Source organism: Haliaeetus albicilla, chromosome 14 (genome assembly GCF_947461875.1).
Source record: "Haliaeetus albicilla chromosome 14, bHalAlb1.1, whole genome shotgun sequence".
Classification (NCBI taxonomy): Eukaryota; Metazoa; Chordata; class Aves; order Accipitriformes; family Accipitridae; genus Haliaeetus; species Haliaeetus albicilla.
The window spans coordinates 7,809,709-7,827,537 of NC_091496.1; the positions used below are offsets into that span (position 1 = coordinate 7,809,709).

A 17,829-nucleotide genomic window follows, 5' to 3' on the forward strand; every position below is an offset into this window, starting at 1 on the left:
AGTACACAAGCTTTGTATGTGAATAGGACTGGTTTGTGTCCTTTCCTGAACTGGGAATTAATTCATATCCTGGGGGAAGGATAAAGCAAAGAATATTAATTTCAGGGTATGCAAGGTGAGACCAGAGCCGGCAAGACTTACCGCGTGGAATGGACGTAGTGTGGACTGCGTACCCGTAGATCGGGCGTCGACGGCATGCTGGACTGGGAGTTCCAGTGGGGAAGGCTCCGGATGGGGCTGTTCTGCAGCGAGCTGCTCCCTCCCGCCTCGGCACAGCTCCCAGTGCTGGGGAACCGCTTGTGACTGCTGTGGAGCAAACACCCCGCTTCAGTTCCCGGACAGGAATTTGGGGAAGGGGCTCCCACGCCTCTTTCCAGATCTCAGGCACGTGCCTGTGATCTTGCGGGGGTCAGCGGGAGTTGGGTCAGCTGCTGCTCTCAGCTGCGTCCCAGAGCTTGTGCTTCTGCAGTAGCTGTAGGTCAAGGCCAAGCCCTGTCAAAGCCCTCAGATGATCCACCATCCTTCCTTTCTAAACGTTTTTTTAAAGTAACATTGAAATACCAAGCAGCAGTCATGCGGCTGCAGCTTATTTTTATGATACGTCTATTGGCCAAAACACCTAAAAGTCTCCTTTTGGTAAGGAATGCCTTTCTAAATTTTGAAAGGGCTCATACCCGTCCCTCCTGAAAGCAGAGGATATCTCTGTGCTGGAGCTTCAAGATAGCTGGCTCACCTGGAATGACTGTGTGAGGAGCGTTTCTTGACCTTCTCATAGGGTTCATCCAAGGATGACTCGCTCCACATCTTGGGTTTGATGGGGGACTTGTCATAGTCATTGCGGTGGTAATGCATTTGGCGGAGGCCTTCCAGCGACTGTGGAGGAGGAGGCCTGTTGTGCAAGGGTGGCCGGGGAGGGAGTCCTTTGTGTGGGGACTGGAGAGGGGATATTGTGCTGGTGACCTGAGAATCCTCTGTGAAGAGAAGAAGGGAGAGAGGTGATGGCTGTGCGATACCTCCAATGGCAGCACAACTCTGGGGGACACCATCGCACCTCCAGAGCCTGCTTCCTTATCCCGCTTCCCCTGGTTGTGTTCAGGAGCAACCTGAAGACCTGACTTTCAGAAGTGCACCGCCTGACAATCCCATTTTGGGAAGGAATGGCCAGCAAGAGCGTGTGATGCATTAAAACAATTGAAACCTTAAGAGAAAATAAGGGGGCATTCTGGGACTGTCTTTTGAAAGAATTCAGAGCAGTAACCACAGCAATACTTACTGCTCTGGGCCTGATGTCTGACTACAATGTGTGGTCAGGGGAAACCAAGCATTTTCGCTACTGGGATATTCGAGTGGATTATTACACAGAACAGTTCCTCCGTTTTGAGTGTCAATCAGGAGTTCACACATCCCTCCCTGTTGCCTTCCTGCCCGCTACAACATACAGCAGCCAACATACCATCCTCCAGAACAAGGGCATCTGAGAGGGAGCTGTCTTCACTGGCAATGTTTCCTTCTGAAGAGAAGAAAATACAAAGATGGTCAGATGGCCCTGAGAATCGCAGTGACTGAGTGCTGAACTCCACTGAGTCTTAGCCTTAAGCAGTCACCCACGTCTTCCTCCTCACATAGCTGAGAGGCAAGATTCCTATAAACAACTGACTCAGCCCACTCTCAGTCTCGGAGGGCAGAGCTGCAGGCCAGGTCTCTCACTAGCGGACTGCCTTTCAAGGAGCTGCTAACTCTTTTCAATTAATGGGGATTAAGACTGAGTCACAACAGAGAGCTGAGATCCCCAGAGGATGCAAAATGGCATGGTGCCATTAGTGAGATTTGTATCTTGGGCTTTAAGGACTCTGAGTTTATCTCCGCCTTCTTAAAATGATCATCCTGTTGCTAACTAAAGGCTCACACTAGGTACCAGTTTTGTGTAATTCAGGGAAACGCTTTCTGAGCATCCTCTGTAGCAGCAGGAGAAGCTCTCACATCCTTGGTGTGCACACATTTGAGCTGCTTCTCCCATCCCGTGTCCTCACAGCTGTCTGTTATCCCTGACTGTGGTGCAACTTGGTACCCAGATCACAAATACAGCAGCTCTAATCTCAGTTCCTGACACAAAGGCACAGAGAAAAGCTCTGCAAGTCAAAGGGAAAGGGCAAAATCAGCAAGGGAGAAAGAATCACGGTGGAAAGTTAATGGATTTCAAGAAAAACCAATCAACAACCCAGTAAACCATACAGTGCCCTGAGAATTACATTGTAAAAAAAAGAAAAAGAAAAAAAGCACTTGAACACAGCAATGACACTGCTACCACTTTGATTTTACAGATGCCTTTCAGCTAGAGAGCTCACCCCACTCTGCTGACATTAATTACGTTTGTACAGCACCACTCTGGAGGAGATGTTAACAGAGCAATTTTATAGGTGAACAAAGGAGTCACAGTCTGCTTTCCTGACACACTTATAATCTACAGTGTGACACTGCTTCTTGTGCTGTGAACCAGCACATCCCTAATGCATAGTGTGCAGCCCAGACACCCATCTGACAGCACGCTGGTATGGGAGGACAGCCTGACTGCCAGCACCTGTGGAGTCTTCCAGACAGGAGAGGGAAGAGAAGGGAGAGGAAATCTGTGCTTCAAGGCAATAATTTTGCTCCCTGCCCTCCACAGACCCTTCCATGATGCCGTGGGCACTAAGTCCCACTTACCATCTATGATCAGGGAGGCTCTCTGAGTTGGCTTCTTTCCAGATTTGATGCGATACTCATTGATGGCATTTTCAATCTCCTGCAGTTTCTTCAGTGCGTTCAGGTAGGATGTCTTCCTCTGTTTCTTCAGCTTTTTGCTGACATTCGGGTCGCTCGCCAGGCGCCGGGCAGCCTCCGTGATCTGGGACTGAATGGCAAACTCCCTCTCCAGGCGCTCCAGCTCTGCCTCCTGGGGAAAGGCAAGTGGATTCTGCCTACCACCAAACTCCCCCGGCCCAGCTATGGGGAAGCTCCCCCTGAACCCGGCCAGTGGCCTCCAACCAAGGCTCTCCATCAGCAAAGCATCCACGATCATGCTGCTTCCCTCATCTCAGGGCCTCCCTGAGCATACACACCTCACCTTCATCTGCTCACACGAGTGCCTGGGAGCACAGATGGTGGAAGGGATGACCCATACAAGGAGGACATGTGTGCTCCAGCCCTAACCCTGCTGTGCTGTTTGGCTTTTCATGCAGTTCAGTATGGCCTAGTTCAACAGTGCTCTACTGCTGACACATTAATCTTTTTACACCCATCTATGGGTAACACCTGCCTCCCACCTGCTCCTTCTCCCTGTTTCCCATCTCCATATTTGAGCCCCATTTGATATCAGTGCTATGTATCAATGCAAAGCTACAGCTTTAACCGTCTTGACAGGTTTGCTTGGCACCCACCAAACTCTTTGGGGTAAAAAAGCTAAAGATGGGCTAATTCCTCCCTGGTGTATGGCCATCAAAGTCCAGGGGAGAGTATGAGCTGAAGTAATTATGGGCTGCTGCAACTGATTGCACCAGAAAACTATCTCCTCAAGTTACAAGCCAGGAGGGTGATTTCAGAGTGAGCAGTGTGTAACAGCAAGCTTTCTGTATGCAAAAAAGGACTAGTGTCTCCAACATTAGCCCTTGCAGGGTCTCAGCTGAGTTTTTAAATGCAACCAGGTGTACCCTGGAAGCTACCTACTGTTTTTTAGTTATCCTCCAAAATCAAGGGGTTTAGCCCAATTTATGCCAATGCAGAAGCTGATATAGTTTTCTGGTCTGCACTGGGACACCAAGCTGTGAGCTTCAAAGGTACTTGCTAATCTGCAATGGATCTGGCTACCTTCCCCAGCTTAATGGAGTTTTTGGTGTTAGTCTGTGAGAAAGGGGAACACAGTACATTGCAAATTAGGGAAAAAATGACAAGTTTTTTTACTTTTAGTGAATGGTGGGAGTTCAGATCGCAAACACTGACAGCCATATATTCACAGAGATCTCCGTTACGCAAATTCAAATCCTTTCTCTTTGTTTAGCGGCAGTGTATGCTGCAAGAGGTGATGCTGTGGGATTTAATCAGACTGAAGTCGTTCTCTGGAGCTTTTATTCTGGGCTCCTGGCTTAAAAAAAATCCCTTTGCTGTCAATGGTGAGTCAGCATTGCCTGAAAACTATAACTATCATTTCCCTCACTTTACTGAAGACTGAACTGACCCCCCCCATCTTTTTAACAGATCCCTTTTTGCTTTGAAGTGTTTATAAGCTCTATCAGTGCTAAACTTACTAAAAGTGAATTTAACACCATGGAGTTTTAAGGCCTGGAACCTGATTTGCTGTCTTCTGGTAAAATCCTTCCCAGAGTCAGGAATTCTGGACTAGGTAGAGGTGATTACCAAGAAATACAATAGGACCCTTCCCTGCAAGTCTTGCTCTGACAAAGCTCTTACTAAAGGTACGGTGAGTTGATGTGAGCTGTCATTTCAGACCTTCACAGATTCAGTTCTAAATCATCCAGTATATCTTAGAAAAAACATATTAATTTTCCTCCCAGCCATAATTGTCTATTTTCTTCCAGTGAGGCCCCTATAAATAAAGCCTCAGAAAATGAGGGCTATCATCTGCCTTCAGATGGAAGTGCCTTGCTTCAGGTCCTTGTCACAGTTGGTAATATCAGTCCTGAATTTACATGACTGAGGGAGTATTTCACCTTTTGTTTTAAATTGAGTTTCTAGTGTTTGCACTTGCTGAAAAGCACATGAAAATCATCACTGGACTTTCTAAATGCTCTCAAACTGGCAGCCAAATAAACACATCATTCTTCGAGAACAGAAATTTATGGTTTTCAACATAGTCTTAAAGTTTGACAGATGAAAAGGGAGGTAGAGAAAAGCTGAGTCAGTGTGTTTGGATTGCTGATGCCAAAAGGCAGAGTGCCTGCAATAGGGAGGAGCTGCTTTACCTTCATGGTCTCCCCACCTAACCTTGCTACTGGAGTAAGGAGATTCCTCACCCACTGGCCACAAAAGATGCCATGTAGCAGTAAGATCTGGGGAAGCTGGAGATCAGGTTATAACTGAGCAGCCAACAGACTGCAGGGGTTTTAGGAGTAACTCAGCTAAGCTGTGCTTCCCTTTGAAAAGCTTAATTAAATGTGCTAGTTCATGAATATTTGACTTTGGTGGAATTCCTCTCCCAGGCTCCATTGAGAACAAAACTAAAAAGCTCCAGCTGTTTATTTTTTCAGCAGAAGGCAAATGCCAACAAAACGACAAACAGTTAATTCCCTGGCTGAACCAAGCCTTAAACCACACAGTCACACCAGCTTCGGTCTCTCCTCTTACAAAAATAAAAAGGAAACTCAAGACTGGAATATACACAAGTGTCTTGAGACAAATGCGTCTCTGCAGACAATAGCTTTTCTGTGAATCCAGTCCCGCCTTACAGCTGCTGCCGGCCTGTTTTCACAGCCACGGTTCAGGGCACTGACCCAGCACATTGTGGGAGCAAGGGAAGAGAACAAACACTCCCTGGCAAACTTAGAAAAACGTAATTCCAGCTCCCCATAGGTAGGGATGAAGGCTCTTTTTGTTTAAGGACTGGGGAGCAAGCTTTCATCTTGCTATTGCAGGCCTAAGATGGATATTTGTGATGCTTTTCTCCCCAGTTAGGGGAAATCTGAATTTGGATTGCTACTGAAGCGGAAAGCAAGTGGCTGTTTGCAATAACAACACAGGGCAGCAGCAGGGCTCAGATAGCTCAAGGGGCTCCTGACGTGCTCCCTACTCACAGAAGTCACTGCACTGGGTCACCAGAGCACTTGGACTGTTATGGTCCAGTTGGTCATCCAGGCTATTTCTGTTACCTCTAGCAAAGCCAGGATTGAACTTCGAGGGTTTCACCTTTACTCCGAGTGTGAACTAAGGCCATCTCTCTCACTGCTTCCCCATTCTGATGGCCATAAAAAAAAAAAGGCACCGTGACCAACTACAGACATTTAAAACAAAAATGACTGTAGGACTGATGGTTCCTATGTGATGCACGGTGGACATCTTAGAGACCTGAGGTGGGGACACAGGGCTAGAAGGGAAGGGCAGAGCCTCACCTCTCCCTTAGGCAGGATTTTCTGCTCATCCAGTTTAAAGGCAGTTCCTATTCTTCTCCTTACAATAGGTGGCTCCTCCCCAGGATCAAGGGGGTATTCTCGTGGCAACTTTCCTGTGAGCTCCTGTAAGCAGAAAATGCTGTTAGTGATCTGGGAAATCCTACAGCAGAGCGAAGCACAACACTGCTCTTGAACTGTGACTGTAAAATGACAGGCATTTATTAACAACATACCCAGTTCAGCCAGCTGATAAACATACAAGAGAGCACCCAGCCCTGCAAATCCGTCCCAGAACCTGACACTGTGGGTGGGGAACTTTTCTTTAACCTGTGCATGAATACAGATTTCTGTGGCCTGCCCAGGGTAGGTCTGTAGGTGGTGCCCACCCCCCAGGGTGTTGGGCCCTGAGGCTGAACAGACTGCAGCATATATGCTTTCATCTCTGCTGCAGAGTGAGTAGAAAAGAAGAGCTTCTATCTGCTGAGCTACTTCTGAGAAGGGGTGAGCAGATCCAAGAGCCTTCATGCAGGATGCAGGTCTGCTGAGTCAGAAAGCCCCACTGGCAACAGCTGTGCAGGTTATGACCTGCACAGAAAAACATTCCCACCTGATTCATGAGGTGTCTGAGAGGAATGCAGGGAAAATGGTCACTAAAAGCAGTGGCTGGTACCTCATTACCCATCTGATAACACTTCATGTATCAGAGCCCCTTCCAAACCCCAGTGATGTCATGGGCAGCTTTAGAGCAATATTAGATGATGCTTTTTCAGACTGATGGGGTAATTTGCAAAGATTTCTTCAAAATCTGAAGCAAACCCCACAGAACTGGGGAATATCTGGAACACAGGAAGCAGCAACTGCCACTACTAATGTTAATGCTGTGGGTTTTTTTCCTCTGGACTACACAATATAGCCACACATATCTGAATCGAAGGCATTCAAATGCCTACAGAAAAAAGGCAGGAGCCTCACTACCAGCACAGCCCCACTCCTTGTACTCAAAAGTCTCCCCATGAAGGACAAAAGGCTTTTGTGTTCCTTAGCATCAGCCTTGAGAGGATCCAGCTGGCAGAGTAACCTAAATCATCTGAATCCCAAAGAACAGCAGCTGACCTTAATGTGAGTGCGCAGCTCAGGCCCCTGCCTGCCCTGGCCTCTCCCCCACTTCCTAATGGGGTTTTTCATTCTACTCTTTTCAGGTCACTAGGAAACAAGGACCTGGCCTTTTCAAATCTTTCCTTTAAGCAATTCCCAGCAAAATGGGTTTGCAGCACAGCTCTACGCTAACATGCACAACGCCCTTTTGCGAGAGGCAGTGTTGCAACATCTCAGAGTCCCATTCTGCATTGCCCCCCCAGCCCTGTGGGGTTATTTCAGCTTTTCTTCTGAAATGTGTTCCTTCTAGTGAGATGTGGCTCTAAGCACTGCATCAAGACACAGATTCCTGTACCCCTTCCTGAGGGAAATAAGGATATTTTCTTTATAACCTCTAACTTAGTATGAAGCGGGGCAGTGGGGAAAGAGTTAATATCTTCTGTAAAATGCCCAAGATGGGAGCAGAACGAAATTAATGTGGGCCATACCATAAGTATTCAGAAACACGGTCCTGAAATGTAATCTATATTAATAAGTAACTGGAGTAGTGATGGCCTGAAGTAACCTGATGCCACTGTTACGAATGGCTCTGGCCATGCTTATTTGATTATGCCCCCACTTTTAACCCTTTTTTATCTCCTGGTTTGCCGCCTTCTCCCTCTGTTTTGGCCATTCCCTTGCCAAAGCAGAAAGGACAAAGGGCAGCCTGAGAGGAAATGCTTCCAACTACAGGCTGCTGATGGATGAGCTGTATGATTGCAAGACAGGGTCAGATTCCAAGTGTCCATCAACTGCCTCTCTCGGATCATCTACAGAAAGCACGAACACTTTCTACCAGCTCTTAAGGTGCTGACAGATGGGCTCTGGCCAGCCTTGCAGCAGCACATTAAGGAGATACCGCTTTTTACCTCTGGCTCCATGCCCCAGCAGGAGCTTTTGCCCGCATCCCAGTTGCTTGTGAAATGCCTGAGGCTGCACCACAGGCACATCTTCCGCTGCATGCGGTGCTGCTGCAAGGCATTAGTCATTGGCAGTCAGGCAGTGTTAGCTTAGGGTGGTCAATTCCTCCAGAGCAAGTAGAGCCCTCTAGACCTTGTCCATCAGCCCCCCAAAAGCGTGTGACTGCTTCTTGCAGATGACCTTAGCTCTGTACTCGATGGACTTACAAGACTGGATCTGGTCCTGCGACCTTTATCAGCACAAGTTGTTTGCTGAAGTCAACCAGGACTTCCCAGGTGGGAAAGGATTGCTCATGTGGAATAAAGGACTGGACTTGGGGCAGCAGAGACTTCTGCTGACTTTCTTTGTTGAGAGGTATTTTCCACAACTTACTCTTGTTGGCATTAAAACTATAGACTAACTGAAACAAAGTGCAATGAGAGCTGAATCAGTGACCTGTTTTCCCTACTTTTGTCAAAGGTGAGATACACATCAAATATTGAGCAACAACTGGAAGATCTCGGTGCCACTTTCTGCAGCCAGCTTCCTCTTGTGCTACACATTGTGATTTGTTATTAAATTTCAGATTTTCGGGCCTGGTAAACAAAGGAGAATTGCTGAATGACCCAAGTGTACGCTGCTGCTAATCTTCACATATATCTGCAACAGGGTTGTGATTTCCCCAAACATTAAATTGATCTCTAAACTGGCCTCCTATGTACTCTAAGAATGAACTGGCAAATGAGTGGGAAGGTTATGAGATGAGTTGCTGAGCTGTCCTGCATGTCCTGGGACACCCACAGTGGTTCCTCTTCACAAGGTCTGCCACCACACTGCCACCACAGTGGTTCCTCTCCAGTGCCAGAGCTTATTGGATGAAGGGAGTCTACATGGAGCAGGTGAGACCTTGTGTGCTGTTTGTAAGAATGTGCTGGGAGAAGAAAAGCATGTAAGGTCAGGCCTGCTCCAAGAAGAAAGTGTATCAGGCTGGGTTTTTTTTGCTAATGATGTCAAAAGCATTTGAGAAGGGATTGCCAGGACAGAGGACAGCCTTCCTATCCCATTTAGGTAGCTGCATATTCCCACCAAAGTCAGTTAGAAGCCTGGCTGAATGTATCTTAAACACAATTTCAAACAGCAGACATGGATGCTGAGCACCCTCCTAGCCCTAAGCCAACTGGGTACCCAGCTGACATGGGGTCCTCTTTTCTGGGGGAGAAATGTCCTGTGACATTGCAATCTGGAGTTGGACCTTCCTGAGGCCTTTGTACAATGAGCTTTGTAAGAGGTGACTATGGAAGGAATCTCTTCTCCTGACTCCACACCACCTCCAAACAACAAGCATGCTATAACAATGCAAGCAACAAAGTGTTACAGGTTATAAAATGTCCATTGCCTACCGCTTCTCGGAGACAGAGTTTCTTTAGCTCTTCCAAGCGCTGGCGCAGTGTCTCTTCCAAAGCTTCTTGCCTGGATTTCAGTGCAGCCAGCATGTCTTTCTTGGCAGACTGAGAACTATCTGACTCTTGGGAACCTATCAATAAACAATGATTTCACTAGGCCAGCTGACAGCAGAATACACATCTGGAGTGCTTGTCATTTTACCAAAGCCTGGATGCAGTCCTTCCAAAAAGAAATCAGACTATGACATGAAGCAGGTGTTACCCAGTCACGTTTGTTTACTGCAAATTCTTAATGTTTAAGCTAACAGACAGAGATTGGACAGTGGGGCACACAAAGACATTTGTAATTGTTATCCAGAAAAGCAATAAAATTATTCATGTAAAGATTCTAGAAAAAAAAGACATACCATTCCCATGAAAATTCCCAATGGCAAATAACAGTACAGTTTACGAAGCCCTGGAGACGCATTTTTTGGAAATTAAGACTAGGAGAAACCATTTGACAATAACAGCCTACTTCTGAAGAACTGCAATTATCCTAGTAGCAAACATTTAATTCAATCCACTTACAGTGCCTGTTTTATGAAGAAAAGTAATGGAATGAAATTACCTAGCAAGATTCCTGTAAAACACACCAAAACAACAATAACCCATAGGTCCTTCTGGGATAGTAGCTGTTTCTTGTGAAGACATAGGTCAAGAAATTTAAACTGGATGTCCAAATGGCTTGACTTTTCAAGTGGCAATTACCCAGCAACTTGTGCTGAAATAAGTCCATGCATTAAGTCAGATTTTGCTGCTCAGACGTCATGACAGCATTTCTAACTTCTGCTCTTTTGGGGAACTTATTGATGGGATTCCTGATTTTATTTTGGTTTGTGATGGTGCTTCAATTGCTATCCAAGATCTAGCATCTCAAAGAAGGGGCAATGTTGGTTGCATCCATTTTGGGGTCCCCAACTTGAGCAGCTGATTTTTCAGGATGTGCTTAGCATTCGCCCTCTTTAACGCAGCTCTGGGCTCAGGGATGAGTTTATAGTGAAGTCACTACTTTGCTCTGATCCCCATGTTTGGATAAGCCAACTGCATCCTTTCATCTGAGAGTATGATGGTTATGGCCATACTGTGAGATGAAAAGCAAGCTCAAGAAAGGGAAAATGCTATCTCCACGTACTTCTTCCTCATATTACTGGCTGTTGGTCAGCTACAACTGTGGTTCAAAGCATCCACCTTGGGTTTACAGAAAGCTGAGTTCTGGTATCTTGGTGGATTCAGCAGTAGTGTCCCATGTCTGTCCACAGATGACACTGAGAGCTACAGCTCCACACACTAAAGCTCTGCCCCACACACAGCTCTGGAGCTCAGCCTAAGTCTGCATCTGATCCCTTTTTAATCAACTCCATAGTGGGTCTTGAGCTGGGCTGAATGGACACGGCTGTTGTGGTGGAGGGGTTGCTGTTGCCTGAACAGAAGTGTCTTCCATGGGGTGGAAGACACGACACAGGACCCTGTGAGACCCACACTCTTTTGGACTGGCAGTGGGATACTCTAATCTACCTAAAATGACACCAGACACAAACCACCAGCTGGATTGTGCCCAGTGCTTTGTAGGGACTTCTTGTGGGGCATTTAGTTTACTGTAGGTTTATGCCTGCAGAGAAGCCTTTGACTCAGCAATGCTTTCAAGGGTGCTTCTGCTAGTCCACACTGGTTTCTCAGTGGTCTCAGCACCTGCTGTCCCAGGGTGACTCTGGGAGGCTCCCCTGCCCCTCTAGAGCAATGGCACAGAGAAAGCAGACCTTTATTAGCTGCAGGAGTCAGATACAATGACATGCTACATGGAGGTGTCTGTGTACCTGTAGGATGGGGGTGAGGGTGGGCTTCTAGATACATTTGCAGCTTGGCCTCCAAGTGTACAGTGAAGACCCTCAGCCCAAGTTGGTTGAAAAGGTTGCTGCCGTTTCACAGATGTCTGGAAGGAACCTGGGAACAACTTGTTGCTTTGGCAGGAAACCAGAGTGTAATTTGTTCTTTCAGCTGCTTCTTTCATTGCTACTATTGCAGCAGACCGTTAGCTAAACCGAAAGAGGATTGGGCAGCCTGTGCCATGAAACAGTTCTGCACTGGCCCAGGGGGAGCAAAGAATCTTAGATCTTTTCCACCACTATTTTCTGCAGTTTTCATACAGGAAGACAGCTGGCACTTATTCTGCAAAACGCCACCCCGCTTTGTTACACCTTTTATTGGGCTGTCCTGGAGTGGGGGGAGGTGGAAAAAGGGCTCTCTAAATGTCAACCAGGTTGAGCATCATCAGATAAAGAAGGACGACCTCATGGTAAGAGGTCTGTTTAGTTGCTGTATTCACCCTCATTTCATTTGGGTTTGTTTGCCCTTATAGAGCAACAAAACTCAATTCTGCAAACACGTCTGTGCTGCAAGAACTTGACGGGATCTTCTAGAGGAGCCTTGTATTTGCACTGGCAGGGAAAGCCCTCTCTAGCATTTAGTAATTCTTAATAGTAACCCTGGTGAGCAGTTACTAGCAAAAGCTGAGCTGCTGAATTTGTTCACTGAATTGCCAACAAACTGCTGAGTCCCACCAAAAAGTTGCTCACTATTCCAGCAGATGTTTCAACCCCCCTTTTTTTTTTCTTTTAGGACAACTTTAATGACCTACGTTTTCCTTTCAACTGCTCTTCCCCTTTCCTTCCTCCCTTTACTCCCTACCTCCACACCAGCCTCAGATTTATTTTTAAAAGCTATTAGTTTTTGCACTGCAGGTTGCCACAGCAGCTACATAGATGCTGAAACATTTAAAAGCATACGAATAGCCTAAACCCTGGCCAGACGCCTGTGCTGATTTGGGGTGTGCTGACAAGAAGGAAACAAATGGCTTCTGGCTGAGCTGGTAAGGACCCAAATCAAGCACAGACAGTTCACGGCATCTGCTCCAGCTGTGCTTACCCTGTGTGAGAACCACGCTGGTCTCAACCCTGATGCAGTCCATGGCAGTGTCCACTGAGCACTCATTTTGCCATCTTTTTCACCCCTACCAGAAAGCAAAGGAATTGGGGGAGGTCTGGAAGCACATTGTCACACTCTGAGTTAAGCAATGGGGATTACTGGTGAAACCAAAGTCAACTACTCCTTGGCACTAATGAACCAGTTCAAATTAACCTTTTCCAAGTGTGTCTTTGTATCACAAACTCTTCAAGTGTAGCAAGGGTTTAAAAGCTGTGGCACTCAGTTCATGGCTTGTGATGCTGACTGTTTTAGCTTGACCATACCTGACTTGGATGATCCCTTGGGCCTACCTGCAGGACTTACTTATTTCTTCAGACCTTCTTGAAGTTTCCCCTTCAGAAACCGTTCTGTTCTAGCTGTTTTTTTTTTTTTAATTTAAAAGCTGAACTATTTTGGGGTGTATTATTAGATTTTTATGGGTTGGATTCTCTGCTTGTTGTCACAGGTGAAAAGCAAATGGAAACTTGATCAGTTAAGAGAATCACACCCATGTGAGATGCTTGTAAAGGAGCAGAGAACAGTGCTTTGTATTGCTGGGGTGCCTACAGCTTCCATTAGAGGCTCTTTATTTATAAATATGTATTAATCCAGCCTCGAGCAAGGCTGTGACCACAGACCCACTTCTAAAGCCAGTGGCAATTGACCCAAAAATGTCAGAATAAATCAAAAGATCATAAAAACAACTTAAGAAATAATCAAAGACCAGCACAAACCAAACCAATCAAGCAGATATTACTACCTTAAATCAGCCTTATTAAACATGAAGCTCACCGAGTCATGGCTGCCCAGTGCCTTCCAAAAGGGATCATCAACAGAGAAAAATCAGTCCTGAAAGATCAGTCCTAACACAAGAGACTCCTACTGTGACAGAAACAGTTGAGTGGGAGGCTTTCTCAGGTATTTTATCTCCTACAGTTAGGGCTAATTCCTAATGCAGTAAACAGGAGAAATGTTGCTGAAATACGTAATTTCCTTGTATGGCTTTTGAACATTTCTGTGAAAATTATTATTCAGCCTCCTTCCCATTTGCTGTGCAAAGATTTACCAAACTCTGCCTTCTAACATGCAGTTCTGCAGAACCATTTGATGTCCCAAAAAGAGAAAGGGTTGTGAAAACCCACTAGGTAGCAAGCACAGGGCCATCTCTTTGGTGGGCATGAGGAACCTACTGAATTAAGGCATGTTTTTATATCTGATGCTGCTTTAATTTAATTTAATCTGGTTTAATTTCAAAGCCAAGGCAATCATACATGCTCCTTCCTCCTTAGCATACAGGATGGGACGCAGGTCTTGGTGACCTGAACACCCACTTAATACCCTGTTACTGTGTGGATACTCTATTCCTCTTCTTCACACTTGGCGTCTCTGGGCGATTTCTCCACCCGCTGACATTCAGGAGATTGTTGGCCATGAAACTGAGGGAGAACGTGGTCCTCTCTGCCCAACTCACTCCCCCAGCAGAATTAATGGCTGAGCTTAGTGCTAACTAAGCTTTACTAGTGCTAACAGGCTGGTTTCTGATCCCTCCAATACCGGTGAGGTCAAGACCGTCTTGGTGATGTCAACAGGGACATGAAGCAAGTGAGTCACACCCCCACAGGATCTGACCAAGGCGACGTGCTGTGTCTGTGCAGATCTGCAGGGGCTCCTGGCTACCAGGTGTCAGCTCCAAGACAAGCTTTCGTTTAAAGCTTGTCAAAGGGCTGAGACCAGCAATGTGAGCCACCGTTTTGGAGAGGAAAGCCCTACCAGTGACTCACTGTTTGTCCCCATTTCCTCCACCTATTGTAGCAGAGCGGAGTAAGCTTAGAAAAGGGATAAATGAGAAGGATGAAAACAAGCAGGGAGAGCCAAGGCTTGGTGATAGCAACTGTGAGGGGAGAGGATAATGCAACAAGGTGGCTGTGCAGTGGCAAGGCAAGAGCATCCGGGCATCTCTTCTCTTTCTCATTTTGTGAGCCTCCTGCTCCAGGAAAAACACATCTAAATACGGCAAACCCTTCACACTACATCCGGCTGCTGGCTCCAGCTTGCTGGTGTTTGGTCGAGGTATCTGTGGAAGGCTGTCCCCAGAGCAGGGAGGGGAGGTCCCCCCACACTTGCTCCATGCCAGAGCCCAGGCTGACTCACCGCGCCAGGATGTCAGCACACAACAGCCAGCAACCTCAGACAGCCGCTATCTCTTGTCTCTGCCAGACAAATAGGATATCCTCCGTGGCGCGCGGGAGCCCAGCTGGAGCTACTCCGCACAGGATGCGCTCAGATTCCTGTGGGCGACTCGTCTTTGCGAGCCCCTGCGCTCACAGGCTGGCTGGAGGCCGTGCGGGTGCTGTTTATCTGCTCCGACACCCGCCGGGGCAGTCCGGCTGGGAGATGGCCCTGACGGATGGAGTGGTGGGGGCCGGGGAACTGGCTGGCAGGGATTTGTTGTGGCATTTTCAAATGTAAACAGGTCCCTGCACAGGAAACCTCTACCACTGATGAAGGAATCAGACTTAGGGGGCCAGAGGCTCCCCGAACATGTCTGGAGAGCTAAAGCAGAGGTGCTCCTCTACGGTCTCTTCTCTGCCCACTGAGATGAAGGCAGCGGTGGTCTGGGGTTCGGTCCAACAATAACCCAGCAATAATGGGGCTCCTCGATAGCTAGGAGACCAGACCTGCAGAGCTCTTAGGGCACAGACTGCTCTGAAGAAAAAAATCCACCTTAGACCTAACCTGATTTCGCTCTGATAATTACCTCTGCTGGCTTTGATTAGGGTTCATGCCAGTGTGAAAGCAGAGCTTTTATTCCTGGGCAAATCTTGCCCCAGATGCCCAGGGGTGGCCCAGAGATCCGAAGCACAAGATGCTTGAGCTAAACCCCAACAACCCACTGTTTTGGGGGCCCCCTTCAGAACCCAAATGAGGTCAAAAGTTAAAAGAGTGAGCTTGTCGGAAATGCACTTGGGAGAATCAGGTATCAAACTTAAAACACCGCAGTGGACACAGACTGAGATCGAGGACCTGGGAAACACGGAGGAGCTTAGCCTTTGGCCCTGAGCTGCTGTGACCATGGGGAAGTCACTGTCCCTGTAAAAGACTCCATTTCCCCGCTGCTGTGTCTTGAGACTGTAAGTGATGTGGGGCAGTGACTGCTTTGCACTGCACAGCAGGATCTTGGCCAGACAGTATGACAGCTGGAAGCAACAACAAATACTTCCTTGCAGCTTTGCTGCAAACCCAGGGGAGACATGCCAGCTTCGGCGTGCTCCTTGTGGTGCTGACAGCCCCTTCAGTGAGGAGGAGCACGATGGAAAGAGGAAATGGCTACAAGTAAGAAAAAAGGACAGAGAATGGTAGGGAAGTGGGGACAAACAGAGACTCAGTTCTGCCCTTGTGATTTCAAGTCACTCAGGGTATTTATAGCCTGGAAGTCTACTGTGGCCACTTAATCATTTGCACTTATTCTCTCCAGTGCACACACTGTACTGCGATAACCCATCATTGTTGTGACTGTGCGCCGATAATCTTTGGCACAATGGGAGGAAATGCAAAGGCTGGGACGGAGTCGGTGACTGTGCCCAGCAGAACAGGCAGCCAATGCCCCCTCCAGTCCAGTGGGACAGTGCTGGGTCACCTCTGCCAGCCAGGCTCAAGGAAAGGGGCTCTTGGAGCAGAGGGGTCTGGGTGACTGTGTGGAAGCAGTCCAGGGTCTCCAATTCCCTGGTATCTGTCCTCCTCTGCCAGACATCCTCTCTCTACACTTTCCTCCCTCCACAAGTGTGCTTGTAGCTGCTGGAAGGCACATAGCAGCAGCAAACTTGACAGCTCTCCTTAACATTTTGGGGAGAGCCCTGTCCTCATAGCTGGTAGGACCTAAAGGCAGCTCTCAACACAGGAACCTGAAGGGAGCAATGCTCACCTGGCCCACCAGCAGCACCTCAACTGAAATAGGTAGGCATGCAGGTAGACCAATTCACCTACCCTGGCCTGAAGAAATGACTCACCTGGTCAATGAACTTTGCATGGTTCTAGTCACTAGCGCAATTCCGCTGAGTCTGCAAACCCCATGCTCAGCCAGGAGGGATTTGAGCAGGGAGCAAAAAAATACAGAAATAAAAGCATTGGCAGCTCCCAGTTTGGGATTTCCATCGAGGTAATCCTGATAGGTGCTAGACCTACAGAAGCTTTTGTGGGCCTGATTTTCTGCCAGCTTTTACCTGGCTACTGCTCTCCCAGTGTGAAAGCAGAAGCAGACCCCCATGTTTTTTTCCAGGAAGGCGAAAAGTCAGTGTATTAACATGAAAACAGGATTACTACCAAGTAGCTCTCACAAACTTGGGAATGGTGCCCAGGAGGCTGAGATCTTGGAAAGACCTTAAGAACTTCCTTGGGGTACTTAACATTATTTACTTTCCAGCAGGAGAGCTGAAAAAAATGCCAAACAAACAAAGAGCTCGAACAACCCGACACCAGTCTGGGAGCTGCTGAGCTACTGTAACTCCCTGAGCAATGGGAGGCACAGACAGTGGATTGTATACTGCATCAGGAGGACCTAAGGAGCAGAAAGGCATCTCTGTTTGCGGGCAAGGCAAAGAATTGCACAGCAGGCTGCTCTGGAGCTCTGTAAGCACTGCACATTTTAACCCCTTGCTGGACATTTTCCATGCAAGAAAGCGTGGCTTTCAGGAGACATGGAGGATGCACTGATGCAAAGCCGATCTCCTGCACTAGTGTGGGTTCAGTTTCAAGGGATTTGTGTTCATAGATGGACTCTTCCCTTGTCAAGCACGGGAAGGTTATTCTCTCGTGTTACACATCTCAACACAATCGGTTTTGATAACTTGATGTGATGCTTAACAGAGGGCATTTAATTGACTGGAACTATTAATTATAGTGATACCAGCAACTTTGTCCTGCTGAAGAGCTTCTCACCTAAGCAGCTTCAAGCTCTTTGCAAACTATCAATCCTTGCTTTGCTCCCGGAGTGATGTTTAGCACTGTTTTACACACAGCTTACCCCATTCAGACTGACAGAGGAATTTCAAAGAAATACTGAGAAGTTCCTGACTCCTCTTCTCTGGTCCTTCTCTTCTGACGCTCTAGCTCTCCTCAGTATCAACTTCTCTTGGGTTTCACAGATTATGTCTTCCTCATAACAGCAAGGTGCTCTAAGCTACAAAAAGTAACCTCTAGGTCCCCACACTAGTATGGTGGAGAGTGCTAGGGAATAGGTCTTTTGAGGCTGGGACACCAGGCAAACTCCAGCAACAGAGAGGCAAGGCAGATGT

General features: G+C 47.3%; 1 protein-coding gene across 9 annotated transcripts in view; it reads right to left on the reverse strand.

Moving 5' to 3' along the window:
- Positions 1–17,829, reverse strand: part of FRMD4A (FERM domain containing 4A) — a 383,693-nt gene that overhangs the window by 12,810 nt on the left and 353,054 nt on the right. For all 9 annotated transcript variants that reach the window (XM_069801649.1, XM_069801651.1, XM_069801647.1 and 6 more), the window contains 6 exons: positions 9,533–9,666; positions 6,099–6,221; positions 2,704–2,932; positions 1,454–1,510; positions 734–971; positions 142–306 (listed from right to left, as the gene is read on the reverse strand). In XM_069801649.1, the coding sequence (XP_069657750.1) occupies positions 142–306; positions 734–971; positions 1,454–1,510; positions 2,704–2,932; positions 6,099–6,221; positions 9,533–9,666 (946 nt within the window). The remainder of the gene's footprint in view (positions 1–141; positions 307–733; positions 972–1,453; positions 1,511–2,703; positions 2,933–6,098; positions 6,222–9,532; positions 9,667–17,829) is intronic.